General features: G+C 48.4%; 1 protein-coding gene across 6 annotated transcripts in view; it reads left to right on the forward strand.

Moving 5' to 3' along the window:
* DOK5 (docking protein 5) overlaps nucleotides 1–26823 on the forward strand; it is a 240099-nt gene that overhangs the window by 125317 nt on the left and 87959 nt on the right. For 4 of the 6 annotated variants that reach the window (XM_081557308.1, XM_081557309.1, XM_081557313.1 and 1 more), the window contains exon 7: nucleotides 15085–15205. In XM_081557308.1, the coding sequence (XP_081413434.1) occupies nucleotides 15085–15205 (121 nt within the window). Of the gene's footprint in view, nucleotides 1–15084; nucleotides 15206–23424; nucleotides 24184–26823 lie in introns of those variants that run through there. The other 2 variants (XM_081557310.1, XM_081557311.1) reach the window with 2 other exon arrangements.

The raw sequence follows: 26823 nt of genomic DNA on the forward strand, positions 1-26823 counted from the left end.
TAGCGGCCTGCTGGGGTAGGTGGGCGGGTGGAGCAGGCAGCCCCCTGGAGAGCCGTCCTCTCTGGACTGTTAGCACATCGCTCCTGGGAGCCGTGAGGGGGAGAGCCGAGTGCTGTTCCGCAGGTGGATGAGACTGCAGCTGATGGAAGGTAAGAGCGGTTCCTCAGCCGCTGACTGGTTCCTATGTTCAGTCAAGCCAGCCGGTGTGTCCACCGGGGACTCAGTCACTCAGCGACCTTTACCAAGCACCTGCCTGTGCTGCCGCACCGATCACGCCAAGTGTGGGTGTGTGAGCGCAGATGAGGAGGCGCCTCCTCCAGGGAGGGAGGGCTCTGATGGCACGTGGGGCTGCTCCCTTCTGCTGAGAAAGCGGCACCACTGGGCGAGCAGGCGGTGAGGGGACCCTGGCGGGGCTTTGGACTAGCTCCCTGCCCGTTTACTGTACAAGGCAGAGAAGGCAGCCCACTCCGGCGTTCTTGCTGGGAAAGGTCCGTGGACAGAGGAGCCTGGCAGGTTGTGGTCCCCGGGCTCGCAGAGTCGGATACGACTCAGCAAATAAGCGCAGGCACACACACCTGCGGAACAAAAGATCCATGTTTTATTTATTTTAATTTACAGCCCCCAGCAGAGTGAATGGCTTATAAATGATGCCCGGGGTGTGCAAATGCATGCCGTGAGCGAGTGCGTGCATCAAAGCACCAAGGGCAGGATTCACTGAAAGCGGTGAGGGGAGGCAGGGTGCAGGCAGGGGGCGCGTGCGTGGAAAACCAAGTTCGGAGGCTTCAACTCACGGAGGGACAATTAAAGTTGGAATGAGCAGCTCCATCTGGCGTGGTGCTGCTTTATTTTGTTTAATTTTCACAACTGTCCTTGGAGATGGGGGTTGGTTTTTGACTCCTATTTATCTTTACATAAGTACATGTATGGAAAATGTAACTAACTGCAAAAATCTGATCACATAGATGATGATGTGTGCTGTTTCTGATTGTCCTTTTTATTACTGGTTTGCAGGCCCCTTCCCCCCTTTAGCAACTCCTGAACCGTAAAAGCGTGTCCTTACTTTTCCATGCTTTCCTCTGCACTCGCCTCATCCTATGTAGAAGTCTGTACACACACCCAGAAGATTACGTACACACTTACAGACCTACACAAGATATGAGTCTTTGGGGATCCTTGTTGGTTTTATAGAATCATGGTCATTTTACACATTTAAAAAAACTGCACCCTGGTTTTCTCATTCAGCAATAAATATTTCATGGGTATAGTTCAAAGTCATGTAGCATAGGTCTGAACCAGGGGTTGGCAAACCATGGCCGATGAGCAAAATCTAGTCTGTGCCTGTTTTCATAAGTACGGTTTTATTAGAACACGGCTGTCCCCATCCACTTTTATATTGTCATGGCTGCTTTCACGGAGAAACAAAGGAGGGGGTTCTTAGCCACCATAGAGACTGGATAACCTGCAAAGCCAAAGGCTGTTAATATCTGGCCTTGACAGAAAAGTTGGCCACCCTCGGTCTCATTCATTCTGTTTAATGGAATGAATTTTATTGGCCGTACGATCAGATCTGTTTCACAGAGGGGAAACGGAGGCTCCATGGTTCCCAGTCAGCACGCGAAGAGCAGGACGGGACCAGAAAGCCCAGGATGTGCGTCCGTGGGAACTGAAAGGCGGGGGTACTTTGAGGGCTCCGGTAGGAGAGAGAGGATGTCTAGGGCCCAAGTGTAAGTGTGGTTGTGGTCTGGGTGGAGGTGATGAGGTGAGGGAGCAGGAGAGGGGGACCCAGGGGTAGTGGTTCCCCACCTTCCGTGGGAAGCAGAGAAGGCTCACTAAGCCACAGGTGGGTGGGCTCCACCTGCAGGGTTTCTGAAGGTCTGGGTGATGCATTAGAATTTGAATGTCTAATAAGTTCTCAAGTGATGCTGATGCTGGTCCAGGGACCACACCGTGAGAACAATGACTCTAAAGTGACTCTGAGAGTTTGGCTCCTTGGTTCCTGGAAGAAATGACAGGGGAACTAGAGAGAGCACAGTGTGGGACCATGTGCTTTGATCCCCACAAAAATCTGCAGCCAGATGTACATCAGTGATCATTCAGTGAACCTCCATGGTGCTGAGAACACAGGTGTCAATACAGGCATAATTGCCTACTGGTCTTCACGTGCCTCTCAGCAGGATGTGTTCATGGGGTTTCATTGTTTACAAAAGCAAGAACATGTGGTTACGCTCTTGCTGGAGAAAGCTGCCTCCTCTTAAGACTTCATTCCCCCGCTAGCAGGGGAGTGCACCTGGCCAGCAGGTGGAGGAAAGATGGGTGTGAGAGCCTCTCTGTGGACCTGTGTGCACCTTGAAGATGATTCACCCCTTCTCATCAACCTGCAGTGATTACAGGACTTGCCCCACAGCATCTGCACTTCCGTTCCAGAGGGTTTGGTTACCAGCACTTAGCATAGCAATTAGCATTTTAAGCGGCTTGTATTGATTAAACGAACGTGTTTCATCAAGCACGGAGAATCCCAAAGAATGCAACAAATGCCGTTATCTCAATGAATTACTCCCAGCACAAAACTGTACAAGATTTATTTGCTAGCACTTTACAATGGTGTTTGATATATCTTAGAAATATAGATTTATCAAACTGGGTAAATAGATCACATGCTACACAAATACACACTTGATTTTCATGTCTTAAAAAATATTGTCTAAGACTGTTGTTCTCTTGTAAAAGAGACATTTGATCTGGATTTTGTAGGAATAAACTTAACGATTTAAAGATTCTATTCAAAGCATGTTTACTGTTCGTGGGGTATTTGGAGTACTTCTCTCTGGTTAGAAATTTGAAATTATGCTTAAGCTTTGTTTGGAGCTCTTTCCTAGTCTCCTTTCAATTTCTTCTTGGTTTCATTTTCTAGTGTCATCTGGAGAGGATCAAGGGGGTTAGGGTTGGGGAGGAAAGGACCTATAAAATGACAGTGTGTGAAGTGGGAAGGGGTTTCTTCTCTACAAGCCTGTTCTTGCAGGAGTGGGGGTACTTACACATCACTCGGGGCTTTATTCATAGTTTCAAAGTTCTTTAAACTGATGCATGGAATGCTATGCACCGGAGGGTGGGAGCTATGATTTCTCTTGAGACTTCTGGCTTTTGGATTGAAAGATTTGATTCCCACGTGATAGAAAATGCAAATGGTACCAAAGGATGCACAGAGTGTAATCAACCTCTTTCCCGTGCTTAATGCCTCTTAGGTCCCCAATTTACTTTCTTGGAAGTGAACACTTACCGGCTTCATTTGCATCCTTCCAGAACATGGTATCACTTAATAGATACAAATGTATCTATTTATTAATAAGTTCATTCATTTTATGAGTACTACACCCTCTTAGGAAGCAGGAGTACAGCAGAGAACAGGAAAGAGTCCTTGTCTTCAAAGAGTTTGCTCCTTATTATGGGTGATAAGATGATCATCAATAGATAATAAACAAAATTGGATCAGGAGTTGGTGAATTCTCTGGAGACAGCAGTGTAAAGGGGGAGAGATGAAAGGGGGTTTGTTGCTCTGATGAAGCAAGACTCTGGCAGAGAGAGGCGGAAAAGAGAAGTGGAAATTTCCAAGGGCCAGTTGTTCTAGGCAGAGGGGACCATACTCGCAGAGGCGCTGAGGCAGCTCTGTTCTTTGCTTGTTCAAGTCCGAAGCCATGACTTTGCAACATGAATGAGAAGAGGGCTACGAGGTGTGGTCCAGAAATAAGTAGGTGCCAAGTCCTCGAGGACCTTGCACTCGTGGCTCAGACTTTGGATTTTGTGTGGAGTGAGTTGGGAAATCACCAGAGGGTTCTGAGTAACGGTCCAGTGCACTATCTTTACTATTGAAGGGGGCCCTCTGGCAGCCGTTTGGGAAAGACTGGGGATGAGTGAGTACAGGGAAGAAGCCGAGCTAGGGACAGCTTCCATCAAGGCTTCCAGGTGAGCTCTAAGGATGTGGATAGGATGGTGGGGAGGGAGCAGGTGGAAAGTGGGCACTGGCTACGTTCTGAAGAACAGGGTTTTCTGATGTCTGGACTCTCATGTAGGATAGAGCATAAACAAGGTACTCCCAAGGGTTTCTCTTCTTTAAACACAGCAGTTGGTCAAATGGAAGAACCATTTACCCAGAAGGGGAAGAACTGCAGAGAGTGGAGCCTGAGAAACGATGCTTTGGGTTTGTGTGTGTTCAATGAGAGATTAGCTCTCCTGGCTTCCCTGCTGGCTCAGGTGGTAAAGAATCTACCTGCTATGCAGGAGACCTAGGTTTGATCCCTGGGTCAGAGCCTGCTGGACATCTGGTGGAGGTGGGGAGCAGGCTGTGAAATACAGGACTCTGAGGTTTCAGGGAGAGATCAGAGTTACAGATACACATTTGAGAATCATCAGAGTGGATTGATGGTATTGAAACCTGCCCCAGTGATGAGTTCTCCCCACGAACATGCTGCTGCTGCGAAGTTGCTCCAGTCGTGTCCGACTCTGTGCGACCCCATAGACGGCAGCCCACCAGGCTCCCCCGTCCCTGGGATTCTCCAGGCAAGAACACTGGAGTGGGTTGCCATTTCCTTCTCCAATGCATGAAAGTGAAAAGTGAAAGGGAAGTCGCTCAGTCGTGTCCGACTCCTAGCGACCCCATGGACTGTAGCCCGCCGGGCTCCTCTGTCCATGGGATTTTCCAGGCAAGATTACTGGAGTGGGTTGCCATTGCCTTCTCCGCCACGAACATGCATACGTAAGATTTGCTGCCCTTTGATTTTAAAATTGTTTCACATCACTTCAGAAAAGATCTACCTTTTGCTTTTTAATGGCTTACATGTTAGTCTGTTGCATAGGTATACAGTAATGTGAAGATAAGACTGCTTTGTTTAAAAATAAAAGCAAAATGACCAACCCATCTACTTTTCTGAGATTAGTCACATTTTAAAGTAATTTTTGAGTCAGTCTAAAATTCAATTTGACCTGTAAATTAAAATTGAATTTTTAAAATATTAAAACTACTGGTCATTGGAATAATTGTAGTAAAGTGGGTCTTAAGATAAAAATTATAGGTAGCAGGGAAAACATGTTAGAAAAGGAGATTTGGTCACAATTTAATTCCTCCATCTTATATGGTTAATTGAAAATGGTTAGGAAAGTGAACAAGTATAGTGCAACCAAAGTACGGATCTGATGCAAACGTTAAAATGACAGTGTAGGAGATGGCAGTACTTAGGAACATTAGGATACATTTACAATATATGAAATGAAAAGGAGAGGACAGTGTAACACTCTGTGCATTATCCTATGCTCAATCTTTCACTCGTGTCTGACTCTTTAGACCTCAGGGACTGCAGCCCACCAGGCTCCTCTGTCCATGGGATTTCCTAGACAAGATTACTGGAGTGGGTTGCCATTCCCTTCTCCAGGGGATCTTCCCAACCCAGGGGTCAAACCCAGGTCTCATGCATTGCAGGCAGATTCTTCACTGTCTGAGCCACCAGGGAAGCCCCATTAACGACTAAAGGAGGTTAAATAACTAGCCTGGAGCTGAGCCATTATTAGTGGCAGATCCAGACTTCAACCCCAGTTTCCTGACTCTGGAGTTGGGCTCTTAACACAGTGGAAAACTTTTTTCCCAGATTGATTGATCCAAAGTGGATGAATAACATAGGACGTGAATGCATGTGTACATGCTTAGTCCTGTCCAACTCTTAATAAGACCCCATGGACTGTAGCCCACCAGGCTCTTCTGTCCTTGCGATTCTTCAGGCAAGAATACTGGAGTCGGTTGTCATTTCCTCCTCCAGGGGATCTTCCAGACCCAGGGATCGAACCCAAGTCTCCTGAATTGCAATCGGATGCTTTATCATTGCGCCTCCAGGGAAGCACTAACATAGGACAATGGTTCTCAAAGTGTGGTCCCTGGACCAGTAGCATCTGAATTATCTGGAAACTTGGGAAAAATGCAAATCCCCTGTCTATGGTGGGGGTGGGGGACGGAATCTGCATTCTAATGGACTGTCCAGCTGATTCTTGTTAAAGTCGGAGAGCTCGTAGAATGGCCGGCCCAGGGACCAGACAGCATAGGTAGAGTCTATTCCCAAATGTGATCCCACAGGAGAGCAGGCAGGCAGGAGGTGGAGGTATCATTCAGGAGGCTCAGTGGAGACTGTCTGTGAGTTGAGGGGTGGTATCACTGCTACAGCTAGGTTTGGGAGAAATGAGAGACACTGAGATGCGGGTTTCTTTTAGAACCTCATTTTACTTTTTCTCTCTTGGACGGAATCGTTCCTTCTGATTCAACTTTGCCCACATGTTGTGCTTAAAATACCCAGAGAAAATAAGTTGCTTTATATATACGTCCCTAAGCTGAGGCTACTACCAGAATCAGAGGAGCTTTGGAAGTCTGTCACGCCGAGCAGACACTCGGAATTGATGTCGCTGTGACTCACAGCACAGCCTTATTGTCAACATCGTGTCCCTGTGCAGTGACTTCAGGGCCGGGTCGAGAGAGTGGAAACTCACGCATGGTTTGCGTATGCAGAGCGGCCACTGGCCGAGACCCCGCGTGAGTTAACGGGAAGGCGCAGCCCGATGGAAGTTTGAGAGGCTGATGAGGAGGGGGTTGGGTCTTGAAGTCATCTTCTGTTTTGTGACGATTTGTGCTGGTTTCTGAATGGCTCCAGGACGACGCCACAAGCGCGGTGTATGTGTGTCCTTGTGAGGGGTTATGGCAGCAGTCACTCCTGTCGTACCGGTCGGTTCTGCGGAACACAGTGCTTTGTTGTAAAAACAGATGGATTCCAGGGAAGGCCGACCTGGTGACGTGTGTCGTGTTGTGGCTGAGTCTTGGCCACTGCCCTGCGCACCTGCTCTCAAACTCATAAAAGGGGCCCCCAGGCAACAGGGAAGTGTGAGCCAGGCCAGGGGAGGGGGCAGGAACCGAAGGCGGCTGGCACACAGTGGTCCTCAGAGGGCTTTGTCTCCCAAGAAGGTGGCTGTGGTTTGCCTGTTATTAGGAGAAAAAGGGCATTGACAATGAGCACTTTGCTCAGTGAGTTTTGGGAGGTTTTTAAAAGGATCTGTCTGTGTTGTTGATGGTGATAACAATGGGGGACCATTATTGTCATTTAAATGTTACTTCCATTGCGACTGTTTGGCTGGTGGTTGTGGCAGTGGTTGTTGTTTAGCCTCTAACTCGCATCTGACTCTTTGTAACCTCATGGACTGTAGCCCACCAAGCTCCTCTGTCCATGGAATTTCCCATGCAAGAATACTGGAGTGCATTGCCATTTCCTTCTCCTGACCCAGAGGTTGAACCCCGAACTGTTACATGGACAGGTGGATTCTTTACCACTGAACCACCTGGGAAGCCTTTGACCAGAAGTAGCCACCAACTGCCTCATTACATCATGCTTTAAAAAAAAGAAATAGTCAACATACTACTATCTGATTTTATTTTTTTGAAGACAGCTATATTGACACATAATTCACGTACCATATAATACATCCGTTTAAACCATACAATCCAGTGGTGTTAATATAGTCATGGAATTGTAAAACCATCAACACAGTCAACTCCTGAACGTTTTCATCACCCCAGGAAGAAACCCGTCTTCTTATCCATCATCCACCCAGCCTTAGGCAACCACCAGTATACTTTCTCTGCATTTGCCTGTCCTGGACATTGCATATAAATAGAATCATATGCTATGTGATCTTTTGCAAGTGGCTTCTTTCATTCAGCATCATGTTTTCAGCTTCTCCACATTGTGGAGGGGAAGCCAGTAGCTCAGTGGTAAAGACACTACTTGCCAGTGCAGGAGTGCAGGAGACACAGGTTCAATCCCTGGGTTGAGAAGATCCCCTGGAGGAAGAAATGGCAACTCACTCCAGTACTCTTGCCTGGAGAATCCCATGGACAGAGGAGCCTGGAAGGCTACAGTCCATAGTGTCGCAAAGAGTTGGACACGACTGAGCGCGACTGAGCATGCATGCATGTTGTGGCATGTTTCAGGAGTTCATTACTTTAAAAATATATCTATTTATTTATTTAGCAGGTCATGGTAGCAGCATGCAGGATCTTTAGTTATGCCATGTGGGATCTAGTTCCCTGACCAAGGATGTAACCTGGCTCCCTGCATTGGGAGCTCAGAGTCTTAGCCACTGGACCACCTGGGGTGTCCCTAGGACTTCATTCCTTTTTATGGCAGTCTGTCTCTCTTTTGTTTAGTTTTATTGTCGTCTCTTTAGGAAGGGATGTTCCATGGGAAAGGAGACTGGGAGGTTTAGACAGGAGGAGGGACGTGTCCCGTGTCACACGGCTCATCTGGAGCACAGCCGGGATGGGCCACAGGTCTCCTACCCCATGACCCGCTCCCGGCCACCCCCAGCGGCACAATGCTGCCTCTGTCCTTGAAACCCCACCAGCTCCATCCGTTGATTGATTATCTCAGGCCACTGGGCAGCGTCCAAACTCACTCGGGCTGGGCGCGGAAGAGACCGACATGCATCCCCGTTGTTTAGGGGAAAGTCTGGGTGGTGAAGCCCACGAAGGCGTGTGTTTGTCATTCACGAAGCCTTGTCTTTCTCCCCTGGCGGGATCTTGAGCCGACACTCTAGGACGAATCAACGTGTCCAGCTGGACACCCTGCTTCTGCTCATCACTCGAATCGCAAGGGACAGAGTGACTCAGTCTTGTCAGCACGTTCCCCACAGCCCCGAGAACCACACCAACTTAACCGGGACCTAGGGCTTCAGCAGGAATTCAGCTCCAGGCTGATTTGCTGGGTTGATTTAAGATTTATTCCCTGCTCCCTGGGTGGGGCTGGGTTCTCTGGCTCATTGATTCATCCATCCTGTATTTGTTCAGTCTTTGGGGGTCCCAGTTAGGTGTTGGGGATGCAGAGATGAAAGATATAATCCCCGTGTTCTCGGAGTGCATGAGCTACAAGAGGAGGCGGACCGCGGTCACAGAAGAGTGAGATGACCAGACGAGAACAGGGCTGTGCACGCTCAGTCCGGTCTGACTCTGCGACCCCGTGGACCGAAGCCCGCCAGCCTCCTCTGGTCATGGATTTCTCAGGCAGGAATTCTGGAGGGGGTTGCCATTTTCTCCTCCAGGGGATCTTCCTGACCCAGGGATCAAACCTGCATCTCTTGCGTCTCCTGCGTGTCCTGTTTTGGCAGGCAGATTCTTTACCAGCTGAGCCACCGTCTGGTAGGAACTCCTGGTGTCATTGGTGGGGGAAGAGTCATCAGGAGGTGGTCCCTGAGCGCTTCTGAAGGGCAGACAGGTGTCAGCCAGGTGAGGAGCTGGGGGAGTCCTCAGGCCTAGGAATCAGCATTTGCTGTAGTGGGGTGTGGGCACACAGGCAGGCGGAAATGGAGGACTGAGCGTGTGGCTTGGGCTGGACCAGAGTGCAGCCTGAGATGGAGGGGTGGCGAGCTGGAATCAGAGTTGGGGTGACTGTGGCAGTGAGGCGGGGTGAGGGGACGTGTCTGGAATCAGGTGGGTGACCTGTGGCAGTGAGGCTGGGTGAGGGGACATGTCTGGAATCAGGTGGGTGACCTGTGGCACTGAGGCGGGGTGAGGGGACGTGTCTGGAATCAGAGTTGGGGTGACCTGTGGCAGTGAGGCGGGGTGAGGGGACGTGTCTGGAATCAGGTGGGGTGACTGTGGCTCTGAGGCGGGGTGAGGGGACGTGTCTGGAATCAGGTGGGGTGACTGTGGCTCTGAGGCGGGGTGAGGGGACGTGTCTGGTATCAGGTGGGGTGACTGTGGCAGTGAGGCGGGGTGAGGGGGCATGTCTGGAATCAGGTGGGGTGACCTGTGGCTCTGAGGCGGGGTGAGGGGGCATGTCTGGTATCAGGTGGGGTGACTGTGGCAGTGAGGCGGGGTGAGGGGACGTGTCTGGAATCAGGTGGGGTGACTGTGGCTCTGAGGCGGGGTGAGGGGACGTGTCTGGTATCAGGTGGGGTGACTGTGGCTCTGAGGCGGGGTGAGGGGACGTGTCTGGAATCAGGTGGGGTGACCTGTGGCTCTGAGGCGGGGTGAGGGGACGTGTCTGGTATCAGGTGGGGTGACTGTGGCAGTGAGGCGGGGTGAGGGGACGTGTCTGGAATCAGGTGGGGTGACTGTGGCAGTGAGGCGGGGTGAGGGGACGTGTCTGGAATCAGGTGGGGTGACTGTGGCAGTGAGGCGGGGTGAGGGGACGTGTCTGGAATCAGGTGGGGTGACCTGTGGCTCTGAGGCGGGGTGAGGGGACGTGTCTGGTATCAGGTGGGGTGACTGTGGCTCTGAGGCGGGGTGAGGGGACGTGTCTGGAATCAGGTGGGGTGACCTGTGGCAGTGAGGCGGGGTGAGGGGACGTGTCTGGAATCAGGTGGGGTGACCTGTGGCACTGAGGCGGGGTGAGGGGACGTGTCTGGTATCAGGTGGGGTGACTGTGGCAGTGAGGCGGGGTGAGGGGACGTGTCTGGAATCAGGTGGGGTGACTGTGGCAGTGAGGCGGGGTGAGGGGACGTGTCTGGAATCAGGTGGGGTGACCTGTGGCTCTGAGGCGGGGTGAGGGGACGTGTCTGGTATCAGGTGGGGTGACTGTGGCTCTGAGGCGGGGTGAGGGGACGTGTCTGGAATCAGGTGGGGTGACCTGTGGCAGTGAGGCGGGGTGAGGGGACGTGTCTGGAATCAGGTGGGGTGACCTGTGGCACTGAGGCGGGGTGAGGGGACGTGTCTGGAATCAGGTGGGGTGACTGTGGCACTGAGGCGGGGTGAGGGGACGTGTCTGGTATCAGGTGGGTGACCTGTGGCTCTGAGGCGGGGTGAGGGGACGTGTCTGGAATCAGGTGGGGTGACTGTGGCAGTGAGGCAGGGTGAGGGGACGTGTCTGGAATCAGGTGGGGTGACCTGTGGCTCTGAGGCGGGGTGAGGGGACGTGTCTGGAATCAGAGTTGGGGTGACCTGTGGCAGTGAGGCGGGGTGAGGGGATGTGTCTGGAATCAGGTGGGGTGACCTGTGGCTCTGAGGCGGGGTGAGGGGACGTGTCTGGTATCAGGTGGGGTGACCTGTGGCTCTGAGGCGGGGTGAGGGGACGTGTCTGGAATCAGAGTTGGGGTGACCTGTGGCACTGAGGCGGGGTGAGGGGACGTGTCTGGTATCAGGTGGGGTGACTGTGGCAGTGAGGCGGGGTGAGGGGACGTGTCTGGAATCAGGTGGGGTGACTGTGGCTCTGAGGCGGGGTGAGGGGACGTGTCTGGAATCAGGTGGGGTGACCTGTGGCTCTGAGGCGGGGTGAGGGGACATGTCTGGTATCAGGTGGGGTGACTGTGGCTCTGAGGCGGGGTGAGGGGACGTGTCTGGAATCAGGTGGGGTGACTGTGGCAGTGAGGCGGGGTGAGGGGACGTGTCTGGAATCAGGTGGGGTGACTGTGGCTCTGAGGCGGGGTGAGGGGACGTGTCTGGAATCAGGTGGGGTGACTGTGGCACTGAGGCGGGGTGAGGGGACGTGTCTGGTATCAGGTGGGTGACCTGTGGCTCTGAGGCGGGGTGAGGGGACGTGTCTGGAATCAGGTGGGGTGACCTGTGGCTCTGAGGCGGGGTGAGGGGACGTGTCTGGAATCAGAGTTGGGGTGACCTGTGGCAGTGAGGCGGGGTGAGGGGATGTGTCTGGAATCAGGTGGGGTGACCTGTGGCTCTGAGGCGGGGTGAGGGGACGTGTCTGGTATCAGGTGGGGTGACTGGCACTGAGGCAGGGTGAGGGGACGTGTCTGGAATCAGGTGGGGTGACTGTGGCAGTGAGGCGGGGTGAGGGGACGTGTCTGGAATCAGGTGGGGTGACTGTGGCAGTGAGGCGGGGTGAGGGGACGTGTCTGGAATCAGGTGGGGTGACTGTGGCACTGAGGCGGGGTGAGGGGACGTGTCTGGAATCAGGTGGGGTGACTGTGGCAGTGAGGCGGGGTGAGGGGACGTGTCTGGTATCAGGTGGGGTGACTGGCACTGAGGCAGGGTGAGGGGACGTGTCTGGTATCAGGTGGGGTGACTGGCACTGAGGCGGGGTGAGGGGATGTGTCTGGAATCAGGTGGGGTGACTGGCACTGAGGCGGGGTGAGGGGGCACGTCTGGTATCAGGTGGGGTGACTGTGGCACTGAGGTGGGGTGAGGGGGGCACCTTTTGACTGGCGCTTCATCGCTTGACTTCCCAAGTCACTTCTCATTCTTCGAGAATTCAGACATTTTTGCCATGTTAACTAAGAAGACTTTTCTTAGCGCTTTTCTCTGAAGACAGTTAAAATGCCCCCTGTCATAAAATTAGATGTTCTTTCAAATGTTTGAGGAAGAAAGAGACCAGGCTTTGTTCATGTTCCTCTGACACATGACATCGGTGCCATTTTATTTTTGTTCCTGAATAAGCATTCTGAAAATATAACCAAACCGTGCTGGGCTGCAGAAATATATTCACAGTAAAGTAGTTAGTAACTTGAAGTGATGGCTACTTCCCAAATATTTTCTTTGTATTAAAAATATTACTGTCTTAACTATAATCCCTTTATAATAAGAAAGCAAATAATCAGTACCTTGAATATTCAGTTCCTTTCCTCTCTTTATTTTCTTGTACTCCATGTTCATGAGGTTGAATGTCACCACATGTCACTGGTAAATAGGTTTTTTTGTTTGGTTGTTTTTTATTTTTGCTGTTAAACTTTGAGACTTTCATTTCTGCAGAAGTGGAAAAACAGCCACAGAAGTTTTCTACTAGCCTTTGTTTTCAACTTTTTACCCTTTTGATTTAACAGAACATGTTTAGGAAAAAAAATGTCTCCACGAAATCTAGCGCTGTGGAATTACTTGGACACATTTAGGTAATTGTGCTACTGTGGTAGAGAATTCAGTCCATCACATGTAAATACAAGATATGTAAATTAAAATTGTCTTTGGAAAGATGGTTATAATCTTTTTTTTAAGTTAGTCTCATCGGGCTTCCCATTGGTAAAGAATCTGCCTGCATTGCAGGAGACCTGAGTTCAATTCCTGGGTTGGGAAGATCCCCTGGAGAAGGAAGTGGCAACACACTCCAATATTCTTGCCTAGAGAATCCCGTGGACAGAGGAGCCTGGCGGGCTGCTGTCCACGGGGCTGCAAGAGCCGGACACAACTTAGCGGCTAAACCACCACATCAACTCCGATGAGTTTTGGTTTCCAGGGTGTGAAGTCTTGTATTATTTTGGCTTTATTGAGTGAATGTGCAGATATTATTCCTGACACTACTATGTTAATGAGATGTATAGAGTGGGGAGTTTTAAAAAAGTCTGTTGGTGGGCATTGCAGTTTATACTCATAATAATATCCTTCCTTTTCCCCGTGCCTGGTTTGTGCTAGGCAAGTGCTAAGCAGGCATCATCTCACTGAACCCAAATGGATAAATATTTAATACCAGCTTTTCTCAGATGAGCAATTAAGGTGGCATTCCACTAAATAGAATAGTCTGCGATTCACTTTTCCTTAATGGTACAATATGTCAGTGTTTCCTTTTCAGTTGACGTAAATCTGCTGTCCTCTGATTTGCAGTTGCCAAGTACTCCAGCGTGTCTCTGCACTTAGCCAGGCCCTGAGACGTGGAGGCTGATGCTGCCCCTAGTTTTCCATGAGTGCAGACTGTCTCCTAATGCCCATCCTTGGGTAAATCCAGCTATTTCTGGACACATTTTTATAAGACTGGGGTGGGTCATTTGATATTCAAGCAACTCCAGGATATCAGAGAGTCACTTCTGTGTTATGACACAATGAAAATGTGCACGTTTGTGTCCTGATCAGGGCTCAGAGGAGGGCGCTGGACAGCTGCCTCAGATCACACCCCACCCTCTCTTCTCCCCGAGTTGTCCCTGTATGCCTCTAGTCACTCCCTGCTCGTCCCGCTAAGCTGTCTTCTCTCGAAATCGTCCCCCAATGTGGTTGGACAGACGACCGACTCCTCCCCAAGGACCTGGAGCCTCACGTTGTATCTTTTAGGATGGGTCCTCTTAGATACTTGGAGCCAAAAGCCCCAGCTCCGTCTGTCCTCCGCAGTATCTGGAAGGGGATCAGGCACTTGTGGGAGCAGACAGGGCTTTTCTTCTGCTGGTGATGGTGTGAGTGCTCAGCTGTGTCGGACCCTGCCGCCCCATGGACTGTGGCCCGCTGGGCTCCTCTGTCAGTGGGATTCTTCAGGCAAGGATACTGGAGCAGGTTGCCATTTCCTCTTCCAGGGATCTTCCTGACCCAGAGATGAAACTCCCCTCTCCTGCATCTCCGAGATTGGCTGGCGAATTCTTTACCACCAGCACCACCTGGGAAGTCCCATGCTAGTGCTAAAACCCAGCTCACATCCGCTTAGACTGAGCAGGAATGGGCTGGTATAGGTGAGAGGTCTTGGGCTAGCCGCTGGGTTCAGTGCAGCTTGTCAGGACTCTCCCCTCCTTCTCTTGGCTTTCTTCCTCAGAGTAGGTCCTCTGACTGGCTTGTTCTTTCTTCCTGTGCCAGGATAGACCCCAGGCCCATCTCCTGTCCCCCTATCAACCCCATGAGAAAGCTCCTACATTCAACTCCAGAAGTATCTCCTCTGTACCTACCATGTCAGGAAATAATCTAGACCCTGGGATTCAGCAATGACTGAAATAGGCCAACACCCTTAACTTACCTCTCCTGATTCTGTCTTCCACAAAAGTTCTAATAAATGTCCCCAGGGATTGTGTGTTACTGGCCTGACTCGGGTCCTTGGGCCACCCCAGAATCGGTGGTGGGGTCCGCCCCACCGTGACCAGGTGGGTTGAGCTGAGTCACGGGAAGTTCCCGCCCGGAAGATCGATGCGCTAATGCCAACGTGGGAAGAACGGGCGCTGCCAAGTCAGCAAAGAGAGAGCCGTGCTCCCCCACTGGCCAGCCCGCTGGCTCCGGATGGCCGGCTCCGTGGGTGGAGGGCTCCCCGGGTGGATCTCCCCGGGTGAGGCTCCGTGGGTAGAGAGCTCCCTGGGTGGATCTCCGGGTGGGGCTCCCCGTGTCGGCCCTCGCAGCCCCGGGATGCTGACTTGCGCTCTGTTCCTCCGTCGCAGCTCCAGGTGAAGATGAGCGAGCGGGCCGCCTCGCTGAGCACCATGGTGCCCCTGCCTCGCAGCGCCTACTGGCAGCACATCACCCGGCAGCACAGCACCGGGCAGCTGTACCGCCTGCAAGGTGAGCGGGGAGGAGCGGAGCGGGGCGGGGCGGGGCGGGGCGGAGGGCGGGCTCAGCCCTCACTAACCTGCGCCCCGCAGGTTAGTCCGCTTCCACCCAGACCTCCGTGCTTCTAAGGCAGGGACCACGGGCTCCATCCCTAGCCAGGGCCCCGGAGACCCCGCCTGTCATGCGGGGAGGCCAAAAACAAAACATCCTCAGGGCAATCTGTCATATGAAGAAGACACTCATTTTACAATTCTTATTTTAACTAACTTAACTCCCTTCCATCAAAACAAGTAGGTGTCCATCAGACATGACTGAAGACTAAAGGTCTTACCAGGGCCCTGATGCTGTAATAATATTTTTTAAAATCTTAAGTTTAGAGCAGATGTTTTAGATACTGTTAGCATATGGTTTGTGTGCTCCTTGGGTTTATACAGCTACCTCTGACAATGTCTGCATCTGTTTGCAACAAAGAAAGAGACTCTGTTTTCCAGCATATAGACACAACTTCTTCAACCACAGCAACAAAAAATACAATTTATCTGCATGCAAAAAGCCCATATTATGGTTGGAAAACCATACATAGCTGAAAGAATCTGGGATCATTACCAAGGACTAGTGACCCAATAATTCCAGAAAAACAGTGGTGAAAATGTTACCTCTAGATATGGAGTAGAACAACACAAAACATCTCCACAAAGGAGAAAAATCACCTTTGAGAAGTTTGTGTTGTTTTTGTCAAATATAGCAAGTCACAAACCAAACAACTCATCAGAATCGGACTTGGGTTTATTCGATAAGCTTTTATATTTAAGTTTGTTATTTATTATTTTTATAACCCAACACTCAAAAGTAATGAGATTCAGGCAGACTTTGGGTATATATATATATTGGGCTTCCCTTGTAGCTCAGTCGGTAAAGAATCTGCCTGCAGTGCAGAAGACCTGGGTTTGATCCCTGGGGTTGGGAAGATCCCCTGGAGAAGAAAATGGCAACCCACTCCAGTATCCTTGCCTGGAAAATCTCATGGACAGAGGAGCCTGGTGGGCTGCATTCCATAGGGTTGCAAAGAATTGGGCATGACTGAGCGACTAACACTTACTTACTTACTGACTTAGGATATATATTAGGTGTTTTGGTTCCAGACCGTCACAATAAAGAGCATATTGTGATAAAGCAAGTCACATGAATTTTTTTGGCTTCCCAATGCATATAAAAGTTATGTTTACACTAGCCTGTGGTCTATTAAGTGTGCAACAGCTTGTATGTCTAAAAAGATGTACATACTTTAATTCAAAAACACTTTATTGCTAAAAAATGCTAACCATCATGTAAGCCTTTGGTGGGTCGTAGTAGTAACATCAAACATAACCAATCACAGGTCATCAAAGCAAGTATAATAATGAACACGCTGGAGTTATTTCAAGAATTACCAAAATGTGACACAGAGACATGAAGTGAACAGGTGCTGTTGGGGAAACGGTACCAACAGATTCACTCAGCGCAGGATCGCCACAAATCTGCGATTTAAAAAGTATGTAGGGACTCCCTGGCCACCCAGCGATTAAGAATCTATGCTGCCTCCACTGTAGGGGACAGGGGTTCGATCCCTGGTTGGGGAACTGGGATCCCGCATGCTGCATGATGAGGCCCCAAAATACTCAACCAAAATAAATTTTAAAAAGTTAACAAAATGCAATATCTGTAAAGCATAATGCAGTGAAGCAGAAAATGAGGTCTGCCTGCATTACTGTAAAATTAAGTTCAAATTTATTGGTATAGTTTTTAGAAATGAACACAGTAGTAGTACTTACAAGTCAGTGATTTAAAGATAGTGATTACTTAGTTTCTGATGAAATAAATTCCAGTGATAATAAGGGGGAAAAAAGCCACAGAATCCATGCAGAGATGATGGATTATCAAACTTTGTCACTGGTAATTCTATAGGGTTTTGGTGATTGTGTTCCAGGATTGAAGATGATAATTAAAACTATGATTGTTTGTTACATAGTATAACCATCATTGAACCCAAGCTTCCAATAGAATTCGCAGGTTTCCTGTTTTGACGGCATTGTGATTGTTTCAGTGTTTTGTTTTGTTTTTTTGCTTTATGTTTTGTATCAATTATTTCATCAAATTATTTGTTTTCACATACTTTTGTTACCTGTGTAGGAATTAATGTAAATGTGTTTTATTTTGCTACTTAATTTATAACCAGTGTTTCCGAGATAGTACCTCATCAGCATGTTCTATGTAGATTTGTCTATATTTGTTTTATCTTGGGATTGCTTTTTAGTCACCAGTATTCATTGAGATACGGTGCTAATATGTGCTGTGTATGTATTGAATAGCTTGGAAACTCAATTTACCACCAAATTTGATAGATTTTTAAAAAACGTTCAGACTACATAAAATTATCTCGCGTCTCAGGGGTGGTCATTCACACCACGAATAAATGGGAAACGTTCATCTATCCCACCTGTGAGGCTCCCTGGTGGCTCAGCGGTAGAGGAGACACAGGTTCCACCCCTGAGTTGGGACGATCCCCTGGAGGAGGAACTGGCGACCCACTCCAGCATTCTTGTTGAGAAGCCCCGCGGACAGAGGAGCCTCGCGGGCTTTAAAGAGGCCGACGGGACTGAGCGACTGGGCACACACACACGCATCCCGCCTGCCCACCTGCCCTTCTTGCCCCCTTCTGCCCACCCCCAGAAAAAAAAGGGGAAATTGAGAAAATGAGTGACATGATGGCCCTGTGTATGTGTCACACGATGAGATTACACAGCGCATCGTAGCTTGCTTTGCTGAGATTACAGCACATCATATCTTCTTGTTTTGCTAGTATCCATGAGTTGTAATTCCTCTGGCCACTTCACCTACCCTAATGTATCTCAGACTGATTTTTTTCTGACAGATCCAGTGGCTAACCTTGGAAATCATACAGACCTTTATGAGGGAATTTATCCAAGAGGTTTGAGAAATTTTTTCCTCTCCAAATTTAGTGCTAGAGAGCCACCTACTGGTTGACGCTTGGATTTGCCGCTTTATTATTGCTGTTTCCGTGAGGAGAGGGGCCTGCTGGGTCTGACACACGCCGCGTACACTAAGATGTGTTCATCTACCTTCGCTGCTTCCTCCACCCCATTTTCCAGCTTTCAAAACTAAATTCTCTTCTCTGCTTAGGCATTTACAGAATTAACATGGGAGGTTTATTGTGAGAACTGGGGGAAAATACATGAAATAGAAGCACTCAACCGTATGTTGAGCCCTGTATTTACAGAATTCTTCTAAGAATTCATTGTATAAAATGAATCACCTTTTTCCAGTTGTCTTCTATGTTGTCCTAACCCTGGTTGATATCACCCTCCTCCAAAAAAGGACTAGAGTCCAATAATTGGGGCAAAATCAGCCTTTTAGTCCCTCAGTCATGTCTTTGCGACCCCATGACTGCAGCACGCCAGGCCTCCCTGTTCCTCACCATCTCCCAGAGCTTGCTCAAACTCATGTCCATCGAGTCAGTGATGCCATCCAACCATCTCATCCTCTGTCGTCCCCTTCTCCTCCCACCTTCAGTCTTTCCCAGCATCAGGATCTTTTCCAATGAGTCAGTTCTTTACATCACGTGGCCAAAGTATTGGAGCTTCAGCTTCAGCATCAGTCCTTCCACTGAACACCCAGGACTGATCTCCTTTAGGATGGACTGGTTTGTGCTACATGTTAAATTCTTTAGGAGATTCAGAAAGCAAATCAATATTTTCAAGACTCTGAGATGTCCTGCAATAAAAAACAAATCTGTTTAATCTTGGTTAAGCCAGAGCTCTGCAAATTTGAACATGCAATCTTCTCTCTCCTTTTTTTATATACTAACGTTAATATACCACTAGTAAAGTGCCAGGTTTGTTCCTTTCCAGGGAGACAGGCCATACTCACTGAATACCTTTATAAAAGCTACTGTTTCTTGAGGACCTACTGTGTTTCTGCGTTTGCACTAGGAACTTAATTTGGTGGTGGTGGTTTAGTTGCTAAGTTGTGTCTGATTCTTCTGCCACCACATGAACTATATTCTGCCAGGCTCCTCTGTCCCTGGGGTTTCCCAGGCAAGAATACTGGAGTGGGTAGCCATTGCCTTCTCCAGGGGATCTTCCTGACGCAGAGACTGAACCTGGGGCTCCTGAACCTGGGGCTGCTGTACTGCAGGCACTTTTGTATTGCAGGTGGTCTCCTGTATTGCAGGCAGATTCGTTACCGACTGAGCCACTAGGAAAGCCAGAATGTAATATGCATGATCTCATTTAGTCTGCAAAGCAGCCACCTGGGAGTATTTTATTCCCTTGTGCAGCTAAGACACAGAATTTAAAGCAATTCAAATTACTAATTACACAGAATTTCAAATTACTAATTTGAAGTTAGTAATGTGTCCAGGATCACCTGTGTCATGGAGTTGAGGCTTTCGTCTCTCCATTCATTCATTATTTGATAAATGTTAGTTGAGCACCTATTTTATGCCGAGCATTGTTCTGGGTGATGGAGCCATACTGGGACTACTACACAGGCTGGTTTCTGCCTCCAACAGGTTATAGTCGGAAGGCTAGCCACAGTCAATAATTACATATGCATATTTAATTTCAAATTTGGTCTATGTTATATTGAAAAGAAAGTGTTTGTAGTAAAGAATGGTAAAGCAGAGTTGTTGTCGGTTTGGGGAGGAGGGTGACAAAGGGACTTCTTTAGAGGGGCTGCCCCATTTACCCCAAGACCCGGAGTCTGAAAAGAGGAGTCCTATGGAGAGCCAGGAAAAAGCATTATCCACAGAGAAATCAACATACGCAAAGGCCCTGGGGCGGGAAGGAGCCTGTGTGTTCAAAGAACAGAAAGGAGGTGGTGTGGCTGATGCATAAAGGCTTTTAGGAGAGAGCCGGGTGTGTCCAGCTTCTTGGCAATGTTCTTCTTAAACTCCCTCACCTCCTTTAAGTTAACATCTTAGGAATTTTGCCCTTAATCCTAAGGCGCTCCATTTCTCAATATGTTTAGAACTCTTCTGTAGAAATTGCCTCTGAAGAGAGTGTCCCTTGTTTCAAAGCAAAAATGAGAAAAACATAGGCACTTATATCATTGACCCAGTGTGATGTGATTTTGGATAATCTTAGGAAATCAAGGAGCGGCATCAGATGACTGTGTCACTCTGTGGGTGTCTTCCTTGCCTTTCCGGGCTCACCCGGCAGCAGTTAGGGTTGGCCAGAGACCCCATTTCAATGAAGGCAGAGACTGAGGCCCTCGGAGGTCAATACTCACCGAGATCACATGGCCAGTGGGTGGACGGACTGACGTTAGGACTCCAGGGTTCTGACTCCTGGTTTAGGGGTCTTTCTTTTATTGTATATGCTTGCCTTTGGGTGGAAATTCTGCCACCGTGGGCGTTTCCAAAGTGAATACCATGTGATGGAAATAACTCCTCCAGAGAGTTGGTTCCAGGTCGTGCAATTTACATTTTTATCTTAACGAGGATAGATTTTTTGAGCAAGTGGTTACTTTGGAGGGCTTAACTTTGGGTTTTCTTTCTTTTTAAAATTTATCTTTTGTTGAAGTATAGTTGATTTACAATGCTGTATTCTGCTGTACAGCAAAGTGATCCAGTTATACATATATATGTATACATTCAGTTATATATATATATATACACACACACAGACACACACAGACACACATACATATATGTGTGCTAAGTCGCTTCAGTCATGTCTGACTCTGTGCAATCCCATGGACTGTAGTCCACCAGGCTCCTCTGTCCATGGGATTTTCCAGGCAAGAATACTGGAGTGGGTTGCCATGCCCTCCTCCACGGGATCTTCCCAACCCGGGGATCGAACCCAGGTCTGTTATGTCTCCTGCATTTGCAGGCAGGTTCTTTCAGCACTGGCGCCTGTGCCTTCTTTTTATACTCTTTTCCACTGTGGTTTGTCACAGGGTATTGACTATAGCCCCCCGTGCTGTACAGGAGGACCTTGTTTACCCCTCCTGTATAGAACAGTTTGCCTCTGCTCATCCCGAACTCCCATCCATCCATCCCCCAGCCCTTGACAACCACAAGTCCGTTCTCTATAATGTTGGTTTTTCGATATTAATTCTCACACATACGTTGTGTGTGCATCTAGTAAGAGAGAAGTATATTAAGATCCGAGCAAATTAGAAAGATGCCAAATAAGCCAGGGTCTCACACTCACATGTCTACAGGGGCCGGGAGGACATGCCAGTGTGGGCGTGGGGGTCCTGGTAAAAACGGCAGGGAGAGTGCAGGCCTCGGGAGCAGGACTTTAGCCCTTGTGCAGCTATTCAAATGCTGACAAGCAATTCCACGTGCTCTGTGCCCCGTGCAGGCCAGAGGACAGGGCACAGACAGGGTGCACAGGCCAGGGCCAGCTTGTGACCTTTGGGTGTGACCTTTGCACGCATTTGTGTGTGTGTGTGTGTGTGTGTGTTGGAAGGAGAACTGAATTCATGTGTAAAGTGACTGGGAAGCTGGAAGGAATGATCTCTGGTGATGAGGATATGTTAATATTCTGATTTCTCTAATAATAATCACCGCTCTGTGTACCCGTGACTATATGACTACATATATAGTTTTCTTATGGTTCGGGTTTGAGGCTTGGAAGTATCTGAATCCACGCTTTCTTACGTCAGAAAGGGACTAGACTGGGCCATGATGAAGCCCAGGGCTGTTGGGATAAGGAGATGTAGCTTAGGGCGTAGGGCCAGTGCCACCGCGAACCTTCCCGCTCGGTCCAGCGTTCTGAGTGCATCTGGGTGGGGTGGGCTATGCTCCGCTTAGCCGGGGTGCCATTTCCCTGCGTTGTAGACTGGCTTGATCCACATGTTTGGTTCCAGGAAGTCTGAACTGTAGTGTAGGTTTTGCTTTGTTCACTTCTGAGGGCTGTTCACCTGATCTGCGTTGTAAATTCCTTTGCGTGTGGTAACCCTTAGTCGCTTAATGTGACGAGCCCACTCGTTGGAAAAGACCTGATGCTGGGAAAGATTGAAGGCAGGAGGAGAAGGGGGCGACAGAGGATGAGATGGTTGGATGGCATCACTGACTCAATGGACATGAATCTGAGCAAATTCCGGCAGATAGTGAAGGACAGTGGAGCCTGGCAGGTACAGTTCATGGCATCGCGGAGTCAGACGTAGCAACTGGACAACAGCAACCCTTAGCCAGCAGATGGCAGTAGAAAACCTCTTGAATTGGTCAAATCAAGCACTCTGTCCCCAAGAACTGGCCAGCTGGCCTCCTGGCAGATCCAGGTGCTGTGTGTTTTTGCTCACAGCCTTTCATGGGAACATTCACGCCCATTCCTTACATATTAACTGGTTGCTGTTGTGCTGCGGGCAGTGGAGTTAAGTAGTTGCTATGAGACCATACACTCTGCAGAATCTAAAATACTTCTTATCTTGCCTTTTATAAAGTTCTCCGGCCCCTGTCCTGTGTCACAAAGGAGACTCACAGTGGTCTTGTGTGACTTCTTCCTGACCTGGCCTTCCTGACGTCTTCATTGTCCTTGGTTTGGAACTGAAACCTGAAATAATAAAGGCTGTATGGCTTTTAAGAGGTCCTCCTTTACTGCAGTATTACTTAGCAATAAATACAATACTGTCTTATTTCTGGTCTGGTTTCCAAAAGGTGTTCTCGCCAAAAGATGCCCCAGTCCTTTGATTGTATCTCGTTTTCCCTGGATCTTGTGGGTGTAGGAGTTAGCTGATAAAGATAAAATATTGAGGAGGTTGTCCCTCGTTGCTCCTGCTTTGATCATGTTGTTGTTTAGTCACTAAGTTGTTTCCAACGCTTTGCGACCTTATAGAATGTGACTTGCCAGGCTCCTCTGTCCCTGGGATTTCCCAGGCAAGAATACTGGACTGGGCTACCATTTCCTTCTCCAGGGGATCTTCCCGATCCAGGGATGGGACCCGTGTCCCCTGCATTGGCAGGAGGGTTCTTTACCACCGAGCCACCTGGGAAGCCCGATTTGCAGGTTTGCACAGTGCAAAGGCCACATGCAAGTGACGTATTAATCACACTGTCTTTCAGGACTCTCCTTTGCATATCCTTGGGAGTAGCCTCTGGGGGGGAAAACATTCTGTATCCTATGTTATTTATTTCTGTTACACAGAAACTTGTGATGAGCTAACCTGGTTGTGGGCTTTCTGAAATGTAACTGCTGATTTTAAAATCTCTTTTGGAAAAGGTGTCACCAGCCCTCTGAAGCTTCATCGAACAGAGACTTTTCCCACCTACCCATCTGAGCACTGACGGGACTGGCGGGACTCGAAGGGTGACCCGCGTGAGGCGTGTCAGCCACAGACCCACCCAGACGGGCAGAGGGGGCCCCGGGGGAACCGTGCTGGGAAGCAGCTCCACGTCCTGCCTACCTGTGTGGTCCTTGAGACACTCTGCAATACTCCGTCTTTTTCTTTTTTCCTGTCTTTGTTTTTTCCCCTTTTCTTTCTTTAAAAAAAAAAAAATTAGCATACTTGAAACCTGCTCTATAGATATGACTTTTTGTTCCCTCTTTTACGGCTGGACAGAAAGGAACTGACCCTAAATGGTTTTCTGTTGTGGATACCGTGTCCCTTGCACCTCCCTGAATTTATCCTTTTGCGGATTCTTGTGATTTTCTTTTCCTTCTGAGTGTTTCAATTGTATGACAGTACTGACAATAAAATGGCTCTTATTATTTGTTATTTGTTTATACCGTATTCCTCCGTTATTAATATTATGGTTCTGCTTAACGATGGGCCATAATACTTTATATTCCCACCTAGTCAAACCAGTGCTTTGACTCAGTATGACCTGTTACATTAAGAAGCCACCTTCCAGGCACCCTTGATATTATTTACCAGGGTTAGACTTTCTTACACCATCTCCCCTCCCCCTCCCTTTTACGAAAGCTTTTGTTTTGCTCCGTGTACCTTCTGAAACATTTTAAATAAAGGATCGTGCTTCACCCGTGTGGTCTCGGGCTTCTGGCTCTGTGGTTCTCTCTGTACCCCTGGTGTTTCTGAAGGTGTGTGAATATCTTCCTTGTGAGCCCGCAGCATCGCACGTGATAGAATCCCACCGTGGGTGTGTGTGTTCGCTCATTCATTCAGCTGTCTGTGCTGAGCATCTGCTAGTCCCAGGCCCCTTGCGAGGCAGAGTCAGGAGATGCAGAGAGAAAAGGCACAGCTCTGTCACCAAGGACCTACGTGCAGAGGAGCATGACGAGGAAATAAGGACTTCATTCCAACACCGTGAGGCATCTGCTAAATGGGCCCCCAGAAGTGATGTGCTTCTAAAGAGATGGTCACTCTGTTCCCTAGACGTTCCCACCGGGAAAATGCCAGATGGGAATTGAGGCTTGTGAGCTTCTGAGGCTAGAATTGTGATAAAGCTGTACGATGGATGGGGTCTGTCTTGGTCTCAACTCAATTCTCAGTTGCATTGCCAGATAAAATATAGGATCCAATTAAATTTGAATTTCAGATACACAATGAATAATTTTTTTAGCATACATGTATTGCATGGGACGTGATTATACTTAAAAATTTCCATTGTCTATCTTAGATTAAAATTTGGGTGGTCTCTATTTTTCCTTACTAAATTTGGCAATCCTATTTGCCAGAGCCTAGAACATAGCTCATGCTTGAGAAATAAAATATACTTTGAACGCATGGATAGAGGAATAAACCCTGATCCTTGGGATGGAATTCTTTCTACAAGAAGCAAATTAACATTGATTGCATATGTTCTCAGTGCCAGGCATGGGGCTAGGTCCTTCCAAAATGATTATTTTTAGGAGGCGGGTTGTGGGGGAGAGGGAATGTTTTTGCTAAGTCCCAAGAATGCTCCTTCCAAAAAGTGCCTAGTTTCCTAAAATGGAGATTGACCAATGAAACCCCAGAGGTCTTGCTAAAATCCCTCCTCGATCTGAGGTGGTTGGGGTTTCCAGGGACCCTGCTGGTTTCAGGGGTGGAGAAATCCTCGGGGAGGAGGGTTAGGTTCCGCTGAGAATTAATTAGTGGCTCAGGGATACGGAAACGATTTCGCGCTAACGGCTTTGCTGGGACGCACGTCTGTTCTGTGCGCTCTCTGCATCCTTCTAGCTCATCCTGCTTCTCCCAGACGTATTTCTGTTCATCTTTTAAAAATCTGGTTTGCTGCACACGTTTGATAGTTCGCTCCCTGTTCATTTTTCCCGACTCTTATCTGGCTCTTACGTTTGTTTGTTTTTTTCCTTTGTTGAAAACTATCTCATAAGAGGTTCTCCCTGATTCCCAGGGCCTTGGCAGCCAGCATGGGGGATTAAGTTAAAGAAGTCGATAAGGGAAATGGAATTAAGGAAATAATTATAATTTTAATGAAGTCAGGATTACTGAAGCAAGTCTACAGCTAATGAGAGTGTGAAGAAATGTTGCTGAATGTAGTCAACTCTAAGGCAGAGACTCTTTTATGACTTTTCAAAAAAGAAACATTGACAAAAGGAGTTGGAGTTCTATTCGATTCTCCTCCACAGCTTCTGTTGATTGTCTCTGCTATTCTTAGAGCTTTACTGGTGTTGTCTAACTTAATTCAGTCCTCAACAGCTCCATGAGGGTAAGTATAATTATTGTTCCTGTTTAACAGTTGAGAAACTGATCCTTAAGGAGTTTAAATAATCTAAAAATATGCCTAAGATCTCTTAGCTCTGTTGAAAGATAAACCGAGGCAGATTAAACGAGTTTATCTGAGGGACTTCCCCGATGGTCCAGTAGTTAAGTCGCAGGGCTCCCACTGCGTGGGTTTGAACCCTGGTCAGGGAACTAAGATCCCACATGCCTCATGGCATGGCTTTAAAAAAAAAACCTTATTCGAGTGTCCATCTCTTGGGATTGGGCAACACCAAACCAAAGATAGTTAGAAGAGCTGCACGGACCGAAGCTGGTGGGGTGAGCGGTGCAGTTTTTATAGAGAATACTTCCAGACAAAGCAAGGAAATTATTTGACTAACTATAGCCTGAGTGGTTGCCTTATCTGGAAAAGACTAGTTGGCTGTTTGTGATGGGTTCCTCCTAAGTTTCATTTTCTTGAATTCTAGTGCACTGACTCTGGCTTACGTTTTTGCTTTGCTCGAGTAGGCCACCAAGGACCACCCCAGTCTAATGGCCTTCCTGTTTGATTATGTCAACAGCTACTAAATGATAGACACATTTGAACCCAGGCAATCTGATTCACATGACGGCTGTGTAAATTGTGTATCCCTTACCCATGCTGCTTTAGAGGGCAGCAAACATTTTCTTCAAAGGGCCAGAATATAGCTATTCTAGGCTTTCTGGGTCATATGGTGTCTCTGTTCCTACTGTATTGCAGAAAAAGCCATAGATAGTGATCCTCAAAGGAGATGCTTGGCTATGTGCCAGTAAAACTTTATTTACAGAAACAGGTGACGGGGGAGTCACCCCACTGTACTTGCCAGTCCCTACTCGAGATCGTAAGAACCCCCAATACTGTCTTTTAGCAGTTCAGGGTTTTGGTAGAAAACATACGAGATTTATAATCTCTGGCCTTAAATGAGAGAAATAGTGATTCGAAGTTATTTTGAAATTTTTTTTTCTAATCCTAACCTCCT

This window comes from Giraffa tippelskirchi, chromosome 13, assembly GCF_054371585.1.
Source record: "Giraffa tippelskirchi isolate mGirTip1 chromosome 13, T2T-mGirTip1v1.2.pri, whole genome shotgun sequence".
NCBI lineage: Eukaryota > Metazoa > Chordata > Mammalia > Artiodactyla > Giraffidae > Giraffa > Giraffa tippelskirchi.